Raw genomic sequence first — 12938 nt, 5'->3', positions numbered from 1 at the left:
ACTTGGACAGTTAAACAGTAGCGAAACTGATTTGTGGATTATGGGATGTAATAATTACCTGGACCTGTTGGAACCAATGTTGAGGTACATGAAGAAACACAATGATATATTAGAATTGGTAGTTTTGATTACAAAATATGTACACAGTTAATTGATAGCAGTCTAACAAGGTCCCACTGATTAAAGTACTCAGTTATTTGTTGTTGTTTGATTACCATGATAAAAAGTGTCAATAAATATTGTTATATTTAACACATATGAGTTTTTCAGTCATTTTGAACATCAGCCAGTCCAGAGGAGGAATACTTATAATATTGAGACCCCCCCTAGAGTCTAGAATCTTCTGGGAGACAAACAAGTCAAGTGTAAAGTGGGAGGGGACTAAAAGGGGAGCAAAGTAGAATAGGGAAAAAATTAAATAAGTCTTATAGCATCAGAAAAAAAAATATATATAAAAAAAATTAAATAAAAGATAATTAACTGCATTAAAGAATAATATATAGTATTGAGACTCCCCTTCGTTAATCAACCCCCCCCACACACACACAGTCTGATATCTTCCTGGTTATGCAGCTGGTAAGGATCTTGTACATTGTTGGGAGGCAGGTGATTGGCCTATATTTCCCTGGGTATCTTGTATCTTCGTCTTTAGGCTTCAGATATTGATATTGATGGATCACTTGATATTGATGGGTCAACTGTTGATGATCCTGCTCAGGTAGCTAACAAACTAAATGAATATTTTGCATCGACATTCACACATGAGGAGTTATTCAGCGAGGGGAATGCCAGAGGTAAATTCAACTCAGGCAGTGAGCTAGGGAATCTTGTAATACCTGAGAGTAAAGTGGAGGAGAAATTGTTGAAGATAGATACAAGAAAGGCACCCGGGGTGGATGGGATCTATCCAGTTATATTAAAGGAGGCAGCAAAGGAAGTAAGCAAACCCTTAGCCATAATTATGAGAGCTTCCTTGGACTCAGGGGAGGTACCCATAGACTTGAAATGTGCAAATGTGACCCCAATTCACAAAGGAGGATCAAAGGCTGACACAAGTAATTATAGACCTGTGAGCTTAACTTGTGTTCCAGGAAAATTAATGGAGGCACTGGTTAAAGAAGCACTGCAGGATCATTTAGACAAGACTTCAGTTATAGCTGGGACACAGCATGGTTTTGTTAAGGGGAAGTCTTGCCTGACCAATTTGATTGGATACTATGATGCAGTCACAAAAGAACTGGATGCAGGGAATAGCTTTGGTATTATATACATGGATCTTAGAAAGGCTTTTGATACTGTTGCACATGGAAGACTGCTACACAAATTGGAGCAACTTGACATTGGAGGCAAATTGCTGCTATGGATAAAGGGGTGGTTGAGGGTGAGAAGACAGAGAGTGGTAATCAATGGACACTGCTCATCGTGGACTAATGTTATTAGTGGAGTCCCTCAGGGCTCAGTGTTGGGTCCATTATTGTTTTCTGTATTTATAAATGATATTGATGATGGTATATCAAGCTTAATGTCCAAGTTTGCAGACGATACAAAGGTTGGCAGGGTTGTCAAGGACACTACTGACACTATGCTGCTGCAACGGAATCTGGAAAGGTTGAGCAGATGGGCTGAGAGGTGGCAAATGAAGTTTAACATTGACAAATGTAAAGTACTACACATCGGAAACAGCAACCCCAGAGCAACGTATCAACTCTGTGGTACTACACTGACAGTGGTAGAGAATGAAAGGGACTTGGGGGTGGTTGTGCAGGCAGATATGAAGTTCTCTGAGCAGTGCAGACGGGCTGCAAGAGTAGCTCATGGAGTATTATCAATGATATACAGGAATTTTTTCAGCAGGGATAAGGAGGTGATTATTCCATTGTATAAGGCAATGGTCAGGCCACACCTAGAGTACTGTATACAGGTCTGGAGGCCTCATTTCAAGAAGGATGTAGAGCTGCTGGAACGAGTACAGAGAAGGGCAACAAGATTAGTGAATGGGACAAAGGAGTGCTCTTACGAAGAAAGGCTTAAGTTTTGCAAATTACAGTGTCTGGGGACTAGGCACCAGCGAGGTGATCTGATAGAGGTGTATAAAGCCTTGAATGGTTTGAGCATGCTCAATGCTGATGGGATTCTTCCTCTAGCTCAGAATAATCACCTGAGAGGGCATAAATTCAAATTGAGGAAAGACAGATGTAGGATAGACGTGCGGAAATTTGCCTTTTGCCACCGGGTGGTTGGTTGGTGGAACAGACTTCCATCCCTTGTAGTGGAGGTTGATAGCCTAAATAAGTTTAAGGCTCAGCTGGACAGGTATTTTGAACGAACAGAGGGGTGAAGTGGATTTTTTTTTTTTTTTTTTTTGGCTGATGCTGCATAAGCTTGCTTTCTTGCATCAAATGCCTCTACTAATGCTAATGCTAATGCTAATGTAGCCAGATATGTGATTCCTTGAGTGAGAAACTTCGGAACTGTCTGTGGGTGCTTTATCATTCGGGTGAACTGCTCTGCCAGGTGCTTGTGCGTGCAAGTGAGCTTCTTGTACTTATAATAATAATAATAATAATAATAATAATAATAATAATAATAATAATAATAATAATTATTATTATTATTATTATTATTATTATTATTATTATTATTATTGTTATGTGGTGCCAGGAAGCCTGAGGCTTATGCTGCAGCAGCCAAAAAAAAAAAAAAAAAAAAAAAAATTCTGAATTACCCTGAGAGAGAGAGAGAGAGAGAGAGAGAGAGAGAGAGAGAGAGAGAGAGAGAGAGAGAGAGAAGCCCCCAATTTGCTTCAATTTATCATTTTAAATGGAAAACAAAATGAAAAGTTCACCACGTGCAAACCAATATATAGTTGAACCACCTCTGGCCCTGATGACAGCAGCACACCGTCGAGGCATTGACAAGATCAATTTCTGAAGATAATCAACTCATTTCCAAACACGAATTATGGCTTCCTAAAGTTTACGAAGGGTCTTTTGTTTCTTTCTGACAACTGCAGATTCCATAAGACGTCAACAGTTCTCTGTAGGATTCAGATCCGAGCTGTTTTCTGGCCAGCTAAGAGTTGTAATGGACCATTCTTCCAGCCAGTTTTTCACCTGTAACAAATGTAAACACATTACTGTCGAACCTCTAATGCAGAAATGAAGCTAAAGTAACCACAGAAGTGCCTACTTACACTTTTCGTCCGATGACAAGGAGCAAAGTCGTCCTGAAAGATGCAGTTACTTGGCAGGTTGAAATGGTCTCTAATGGTTGGCAGCAATTTGCCTTCCAATATAGCCAGGTATCCATTGGCATTTACTGAACCCTTTATAAACTGCAGGTGATACGAAACGCACCCACATATAAATAAATAAATTTTCTGTTTATACTCCGGGACGACCAAACGATCAGAGGAGTACACAAGATAGACATAATACAAGAAACAGCACCATATTCAGCAGTCACGGGCTTGAACTCCGGTCACTCAAGGCACGTGTACTTATACACCCGCGCGACTGAACACTAGGCTACATTTGGCTGGTAGGGAATTTCACTGTAGACACCATACAGTCTGGATGGTATTCGTCACCACGTCTACGGCGAATCGTTTGTCTCCCATCAGAGCCATGCAGGTTGAATTTCTTCTCATCCGAGAAAATAACTGACATTCACTGCTCGGGGGTGCATTTGACATGCTCCTTACATCAAATTAATAGGGCCTTTTTCATTTTTTGTGTGAGGAGGGGCTTCTTCTTCTTAGGACGACGGGCTACAAGTTCATTTTTGAAGAGGCGTTTTCTGACTGTTACTCCACTTGCTACCACTCCTGTATGTTCTTCCCATTCTCTTTTCAGCTCAGACGAAGAAGCTTCATGGTTTTTAAGGCATAAGCGCTTCAAAATGCGGTCCTGTTTTGGCTTAGAGATTCGTTTGCGTCCGATTCCTTTTTTCCTATCAATAGAACCAGTATTCTTGAGTTTGGAAAGAAATCTACTCACTGTCGACTGATTACAAAACACTCTATAAGCAATATGACGGAAGAACATCCTTTCTCACGTAAAGCAACAATAGCACTCTTTCTTCGTGGCCTCAACTGCACGTAACTTGCCATCCTGACACAAGCAAGGAATGAATGCAACCCTTACAGAGCGTGCTTATATAGCTGAAAGTAACAGCTGATGCAATATTACGTCATCACCTACGCGTGTCAATATTATCTGATGCAATCTGTAAGAAATATTGCAATATACTTACATTATTCGGACAAAAAAAATATATATATTCTCCTAGTGCCTTCTTCACTTAAATGTATGGATTTGTAGTCGTTTAGCTACATGTGATCAGAGCCGGCTTGCGGCGAAAAAGAGATCTTGGAATAGCCAAACGAAAAACATAGGTTTCCGAGAGACAAAGCCATGGTAATCTCGCCTGAGCCCGACTAACTCCGCAACATTGTGAAAAAGATCTATAAAAAGTCCTCCTGTTGCTAACAGGATTCGAACTTAGGTCTTTTTTACGCGGCGTGGTGAGCATGGCGATTACCAACTATGCTGCCAATGAGGGCCAACAATTATGTTCACGGGCCGATTTTTAAGAAGTGCGGGCTGAAAAACCAGGAATATGTGACGAGGAGAAACTTCTACTCTACTCACACGATATGACATCGTTTAATTATAGCCCAGATTGAAGAAGCCATTAGAAATTTCTCTCCATTCTACAATGGGACTCGAACCCAGACGTCTCCAAACGAGCGATAAGCGGCTAAACCAATATACTATCGCAAATGACTTTCTTTTGTTAATTTCGATAAAAAAAAACCCATAAAAATTGTGAAAGTTCATCACTACTGAATGCAAGCTGAAGCTAAACAGGTCCATCTCCATAGTTGGATAGTGATGTCGAAGAGAAGTAATGAGCATATTGCATCGAGTGTAGTGCACGATAAAATCACTTGCATTCAGGCCTTAAGCAGCAGGGTCGGTTCATAAAGTTGGAGAATGTCTCAAGTGGAAGACAGTGGAGCAAGTGGTGATGCCCCCTGTATGGCTACCACAAGGGAAGGGCAAGACCTTGTGGCCTGACCAACTGAAAGTGCTTCCTGTGGAACTGCCCATGACCACCCAGGAAAATACACCAATGCATGGACTTAAGCATCGAAACGAATACATTCATCATGCGAAACATACTACAAAGTAACCAAGCTAGAGACTGATATGGCAATGTACAGGATTAGTCTAAATACCAAGTATTTATGTTGGAACAGTTTCTGACTGTTCAGGTCACCGAACAGTGACAGTGGACCAGCAAAAGGCCATCCTGATAGCTCCTGCAATCTTGGAAAAAATCAACCTGGATGTAAGTGACCAACTACAAAGAACAAAAAATATGAACAACATTGAACCAGAGCAGGAAGAGCAAGAAGAAATACAACCCAGAGCAGCTGAAGTGAAAAAAGACAAGGTTGTGATATCAAAATAGAAGGTGAGTGAAAGGAGGCCCTAACAGTATTGTTAGCATGGACCCCAGAGAGACCCATGCCATACTGAAGCAGAGACCCAACAGAATCCTGTGGCAAGTCACGAACCACCTCAATTGGAAAATTATTCTATATAACCTTAATAACAATGGAGCGATGCTGGAGATCATCCACACAGTCATGTACTCTGTGGATGACTGTTAAGCCAGTAGGATCAATGGAAGAGAAACAAGAGACTAGCAACAGAAGAAATGAAAAAAACAAAGAACCACCAGCTCAATTGATACAGTACCAACCGAATTTTCAATGAAAACTATAGAGCCTTCTACAGAAGTAATCAGACAAGAGGAGAAAGAAGGCAATGGACCACTTGAGTAGAAGACAATTGAGCAGTTCTTGGGCGACATATGGAACAGTTAAGTAAGACATAACAGGCGAGTTCCCCGGATAGATTAGAAGTAGAACAGAAGAAAAGCAAGGATGTACAAGACATGACAGATTGGGAGATTCATGAGGAAGAACTACAACAGGTATGAAGTCCCACGACTGGTGAACTCCAGGAATAGATAACATCCACAACAGTCAACAATAGCGAACCTGAAGGATTAGTTTCAGAAAAACACAGTGCCACTCCACCAGGCCATAAGGAAGAAAGACAAGTGGCAAACCCCACTCAACCTAAGCATGAGATCTCTCCTCACCAGATGGAAAAAACGAAGCTAGAAAGATGGGCAAAGAAGACACTACATGGTAGATCCTACAAGGACTTCCATGAAGACCACATAGATGAAATGGTTTCTAATGCATTTCTCACGAGCTGGATGCTCTTCCTCTGAGACTGAATGATTCATGCTTTCCATTCAAGACCAGGTAATCAATGCCAGGAACTATAGAAAATACACTGTCAAGGAATCTGGACTGAAAGATGAAAAATCAATCATGCCATCTGGCCTCAGAAATGATCCAACACATCACCTCAGGATGTAGGATGAACAAATGGAGTACACTCGCAGACTGACCAGGCTTCAGGAATAATGCATCAGAAACTAGTGAGGAAATACTAGTTGATCAAAAAACGTGTACAGTGTTACAAGTACAAACCCCAGGTTGTACTACAGACCCCAACCTGCAAGCTGTCAGATCTAAGACAGGTAGTCGGCGTGTGTTCTCTGGTCGATTTGTCTGTTTTGCTAAACGAAAAAACCTTATCATCTACGCCTGAGACCGACTAACTCAGCCATGGAGTGAAACACCATACATAAAAGTTCCTCGTGTCATCAACGAGATTCAACCCCAGGCCTTTTCCACTCTGTCTGGGGAGGACGATGATGTGCTACCACGCAGACTGAATGTGGTGCATGTGGGAAGAAATTTTTTGTTCACCAATTTTTGAATACATGCAATATCTTAAGTCAAGTTTGACTGATTTACGTGTACACCCGAGCCAATGTTTCGTGATTGGTGGAGAAAGTACTGCGCAGACTGTGAGCGCATTCGGGCAGAGTGGAAAGGAAAAAGGCGCGAAATTTCGTCTATGGTTTTATAAACGCAACCATTCGCAGAGAAGATTGCAATGGCGAAAATTAATGGGGTCCAATTCTGTTTTGCAGGAGTTATTTTAATTTTGTTCTTGTTTTGATAAATTATTTGAATTAATATTTTAAGTTTTTTTTTTTTGTAGAATTTGTATTGTTTTAATGTTTCAATGAAAATATTACAAATTGCTTATACAGTGCTAATACAGTTATGCAGTTCGAATTAAAATCCAATGAAACTTGCACTGCAAAAATTCATATAGCCCATCCTCCACAAAACTACTTTATGATTTTTCTGATTTAAAACCTGTATGAAAACTGATGGATGGTAATGAAGTAAACAAGCCAAATTTAATTACTGAAAATGCAACATGCATACTGAAATCGCTAAATATAAGATATATCTCAAAAATTTCAGGACTGATTTTTTTTTTTTTTTTCAGTCAGTAGCTAGTCGTAATTTTTTTTATGTGAAGCACACTCAGTGCCGTACTTTCACTTTTATTCCAGTCACAGCCAGCTTTTCTGTTGACATCATTGAACTATCTTGTCTTGATCAGTATTAGTTTGGTAGCACAAATATTCATCTCTAGCAGTAACAAAAATAATGAAGGTGTTGTCATTAAGTGAAGTTTAACAGGTTTGCTCAAATTGTACACTGAGTTTCCTTTTGTTCTGGTGTCAGGCTGTGCTGTAACCACTCACACAAATTTCTGTTTCATAAATCCTCAGTCAAAATTTAGGGACAACTGCTTTTGATGTTCAACTGATCTGCTAGCATCCGGCCTGTTATTTGGTAATCAAATTGTTAAAATTCCTGGACCATGTTAGTGCTTTCATCTGAATTTAGTGATTTCATCTGAAGGGTGGCCCAACCTGGCATTATCTTCAATATCCCTTGCCCTTTACATCATTTAAACAACCATATTAATCAAAAACATAAGAATGATAAAACTTTATTACTGTTACCTTCATCCAACAGGTTATGTCTCTTTGTGGAAATCTTGCCCAGTTTTAAAAAATAGTTAATGTTCGCTCATCCATCTCTCAATTCAAAGCTCATCCATCTCTGCATAACATCAGATTAATATTGACCACAACAAGCTAGCACAGAGACATCAATAAGAAAGCATGCTGTGATTGTTGTGAGAGAAACAAATGTGCAAGAATTTGCATGGAAGCAAAGAATTGTGTCTACTTCATGTATACGTAAAAGAAATTATATGAGTAGCAGCAATTAAAAAAAATCAGACCAGTCGAACTTTTGGGACATATGTTGTACAAGGGCAGCTGAAAAAGTTTGTAGAATGACTTAAATGTATTATTGGACAATTTTGAAATTTCATATGTGGGAAATATTCAATAGAATGCATTCCTGTGCAGTTACAACACCATATTAACATAATTTTTTTTTTTTTTCTGCAGGGATTTTTATAAGCAATGTCTGTTAAAAATTCAAATGGAGAATCAGAGAACGTTATGCTGTTATCAGATATCTGCATTGGAGATGTCCATGTGCTAATATGCTAGCAATAGCAATACCAAGGAGCTCTGCACCAGTATATTCCACCGTTGCCAAGTGGTACACAAATTTTTCTTGGAAGAGAAGTGTGACAATGAGTGCCATTTGGGTTGTGATGTCCTCCATTTTTTTTTTTTTTTTTTTGTGGTACTCAGAAAGTGGTGCTTGTTAATTACTTTTGAGCATTCAGCTACTACAATCATGCCAGTTATGTGCAGTTAATTTTGAAACTGCATGAAGCCATCAAGATGAAGCTGTGAGGGAAGTTGCATCTAGTGTCCTTTTCCACAAGCACACAAGTCTACTTGTTGCAATATCTGTCATTATAGATGCAGTGTTTAAAATTTTCTCACTTCCCTTATTAACCCAAATTGGCTCTTAGTGGTTTCTCCTTCTATACAAAACTTAAGGAGCATCTTTGTGGAAAACAAATTTTACTTGGATGAAGAAGTGTTTTCTGTACTTGGATTGCTGAGAGTGAAGGATGGTAACTTTTTTTTTTTGTGTAGTATAAAAGGATTTCAGTACCATGGGAAAAGTACAGGAATTGAATTTAAAAGGCACTATACTGAACGTTGAAATTAAAAATTTTTCAAAAGCTGTATTTTTTTCAGTCATTCTACAAACTTTTTGAATCACTCTCATAATTCAAATAAGATATTTTTTTAGATTTCTTTATTTGAAATTCACTGATTTTAAAATTCCTTAGTAGGTTAAGAATGCAATTTGTGAAGGGGTCTCTGTTCCATTCCTCTTCAAAGGTATTCCAGCCACATGTCCAGTCCATTCTTGACACAAGGTTTGCTGTGTCACCTAAAGCCTTGCAAAATGCTTTGCCCTTTGAGGATATTCCAGGACCACCAGAAATTCCTGTGTTGGGTGGATTTCACCATTACTTGCCTATTATTGGTAAGTTACTACACAAAAATAGAGCAAATCAAAATGAAAACTGCCCAATTTCAAAAAAAATTCTAGTTACAATTAAAAACATTCTGTTTGCCAAACTCAAAATGGTTGGCTCCCAGAATACAAAACTCAAAACATTTTTGAGTTTCATATTCTCAAAGGGTTATTTTTTTTAAAATACACTGCTTAACAAAATTAACAGAACAAAATGTTTTTCATAAATATTTTTTTTTGAACAGTGTCACCGAAGGTGAATATTTGATATAATAGGTGTCCTGGCAGGAAAATTCTAAGTATCTGATAGAAATCAGTCTACCACCTTACAGAGCCACACATAAAAATTATTAATGCCTATAAAAATACGGGTTGCGACCATATCACTTCATTCCCGTTTTTTGGCTTGCTCAGTGGGATAGCCACATCTTCAGTACTCAGGATGGCAAGTCATCATAGTTGAGATGCTTTTTTGAAATAGCAGGCCGTTGGACAACTCAAAGCCAGGTAGTCACAGGCATAGGTTGCATGTTGGCTTAATGTGTCATGCAGTGTCTTCTTGGCACTGTGGAAGCAATTTCAGATGGCAGGAACCATTACAAGAGCTGGCCAAGGTTGCCTGAGGGTTACCAGAATGGACCATTATCTGGCTCTAACAGCAAGATGGAATGCTATGATGTTCTGTCATCAATTGTCTCTTGAGGTTGCTGCAGCCACAGGTGAAAACATTTCCAACCAGACTGTGTTAAGAAGGCTCAATTCAAGTGGACTCTATGTAAGGAAGCCAGTGGTTTGTATCCCATTAACCCCAAACCAATGCAGAGCTCGTTGAAACTGGTGCCATGAATGTGTGACTTGGAGCCCTGACAAATTCCGTACAGTGTTCTTGTCTGATGAGCCCCGTTTTAGCATATGAACAGATTCTAAATGTTATTTCATCTGGAGACAATGAGGAATGTGATACCATTCCTTCAACATCAGAGAAAGGGAACTTAGGTGGAAATGGTGACCTTGTGTGGGGCGGAATAATGATCAATGGCTGCACCCTTCTTCGTGTTTTTGATAGGAGTACCGTAACTGTGCTGAATTACTGAGAGCAGATCTTCAAACCCTATGTGCAACTTTTTAGGGGTGCAGTTGGCCCAGATTTTCTTTTCATGCACAACAATGCCACTGCACATAGAGCTAAAGTGGTGGAGAAATATCTTAATACTGAAGATTTTTTTTTTTTTTTTTTTATGAGAACCCCAAACACGAGAGGTATTATAACCTATAGTACTTAGTACCGTGCTTGGGTTGGAGGTTGAGAAGACGAAAGAAGATATTTGTTGATATTGGACCTGAATTTCTGTAGATTGTAATTTTCAGGAAATACGTATGAAGGAAGGTTGTTCCGGAAAACGGCAGTTGAATGAATAAATGAGGAAGATGAAAAGTTGGTTCTGTGGGTTTGAAGTTGGACAGTAAATGGATGTTGGCTGGTGGCGGCACGTGTTCGGACTGTTTTGAAAGAGAGAGCGGGAATTATAGAAGCCAATTCAGAAGAACAGTGCCCATGGAAGTATCTGTAGAAGAGGCATGCAGCAGAAACAGTGCGTCTATGAGAAAGCGAGTGGAGAGACTCTGTTAGAGATGAATCATTAATTAACCTAACTGCCCTCTTCTGAATGGAATCAAGAAGCCTGAGAGAGGTTTTGGGGGCACCACCCCAGATGTGGGAACAATATTCCATGTCAGGGCGGATTTGCGATTTATACAGAGTGAGCAGCTGTTTGGGAGAAAAGTAGCGCCGAGAGCGAAAGAGAAAACCAAGTTTTTTAGATGCAGAGGAAGCAATATTTGTAATGTGCTTGTGCCAAGAGAGATTAGAAGTCAGGGTAATCCCCAAAAGAGATATATCATTTTGCCTAGAAATCGGAGTGTCACTAAAGATAAGAATAGGAGCAGAAGAATCCTTTTTGCGAGATATAAGACAAGATTGAGTTTTAGAAGGGTTGAAATCTACTAAGTTGTCTTTGCCCCACTGGAGAATTACCTGAAGATCGGCATTTAAGGAATTGGCAGCAGATTTTCGAGAACTTGAAGCTGATTGAGCTGGACAAGGTTTCTCAAAATGGAAAGTTGAATGCAATGTGCTATCATCGGCAAAACTATGGATAGGATTTCCAGTCAATGGAAGAAGGTCATTGATATACAAGAGGAAAAGAGTGGGGGAAAGAACTGAACCTTGGGGGACACCGGCATTAGTGGAGAAGTTAGAAGACAGAGAGCCATCTACCATCACCCTCAGTGAGCGATCAGAGAGAAAACTGGATAACCAATTACTAAAAACATTTGGCAAACCATAAGATGGAAGCTTGTTTAGAAGACCTTTATGCCAAACACGATCAAAAGCCTTTGAGATATCCAACGAATGCTGTGGGTGGCATGATCACCAGACTTAAACCTGATCAAACATGTGTGGGACTCCCTTGGGCATTACTTTTCACATTAATAGTCAACTCTCCTGTCACTTGGTGAGCTAAGGTTTGCCTGGTGGAAGAATGGGATTTGTTGCCACAAAATTTCATGGATGTCCTTATATTGAGCATGGTTCACCGCTGTCAGGCCTGTTTAGCTGTTGGAGGGGATCACATGCCGTACTGATGTCGTGTGACCATATTTTTGTGCATTGTATATCAGCTTCTGTAATGTGACCTTTTTGGTAATTCTTATACAACCGCTATAAATGCCCCTTATACCTGTCCAAAGTTTCTCGCTGTTTTCTCGTTTCGTCGTTATTCTACGGTACACCACCATACCAATTTTGTCCTGTTTCATTGCAAGCTGCATGAGTTATACCACATTTTTTATGTGTTCGACTAATTTTGTTGAGCAGTGAGAAAACTTTCTCCTTTTCTCCTTTACCATTAGATTATAAATAAACTATAGTCAGTGTATATTTTTATTACAAAATCACTTTCATGATATCAATCAGATAATTTGTTGTCTCTTCTTCCTCTTTTATTGATTACCAGTAAAGAGGCTACTATAAAATTAATGATTTTCTGGCATTTATCTTTTGCAATGAGAAATACTGGATTAAAAAGTTATTTTATCTTGTAACAAGAAAATTACATGATCACGACCTAGGAAAAACAGAAGACTTTATTGGAAAAAAATTTATTTTGTCAGTTTTTATTCAGTTTTATAATTAAATCTTCACTGATACAAAGACTTTAACAAAGTCTTTTTAGAGCTAAACCATTTTTATATTTAATTTAAACTATATTATTTGAATGGATAATAAATTATGAACTTGAATAGCATTTTTTCACGGAAAAACTCTGCCACAGAAACAACTAGAAAAACCTAGTTGAAGAAAACCAAGTTGAAGAATTGATTTTATAAGAAATTTCTGTTGCAGTAGCATTTAGTTACATGAAAATGCAATGTTTTTTAACTATTAATTTTTCTATTTTGCATATACAGAAATCTCAATCATGAAATTTTTTGGTTGAAATTT

General features: G+C 38.9%; 1 protein-coding gene across 3 annotated transcripts in view; it reads left to right on the top strand.

Moving 5' to 3' along the window:
- The window catches only part of LOC150082201 (putative cytochrome P450 12a5, mitochondrial), a 125952-nt gene that overhangs the window by 22715 nt on the left and 90299 nt on the right, over nt 1–12938 (top strand). Inside the window, exon 2 of one of the 3 annotated variants that reach the window (XM_090380048.1) lies at nt 9246–9442. The exons of 1 other annotated variant lie outside the window; for it this stretch is intronic. In XM_090380048.1, coding sequence (XP_090236174.1) covers nt 9246–9442 — 197 coding nt within the window. Of the gene's footprint in view, nt 1–9242; nt 9443–12938 lie in introns of all 3 variants that reach the window. One more of the 3 variants, XM_090380047.1, reaches the window with a different exon arrangement.

The sequence above is a fragment of the Mastigoproctus giganteus genome, chromosome 8 (genome assembly GCF_048544385.1).
Source record: "Mastigoproctus giganteus isolate SK-2022 chromosome 8, ASM4854438v1, whole genome shotgun sequence".
In the NCBI taxonomy this organism is placed as follows: domain Eukaryota; kingdom Metazoa; phylum Arthropoda; class Arachnida; order Uropygi; family Thelyphonidae; genus Mastigoproctus; species Mastigoproctus giganteus.
The sequence above is the reverse complement of the archived record's forward strand: the minus strand, read 5'-3'. Positions and strand labels throughout refer to the sequence as shown.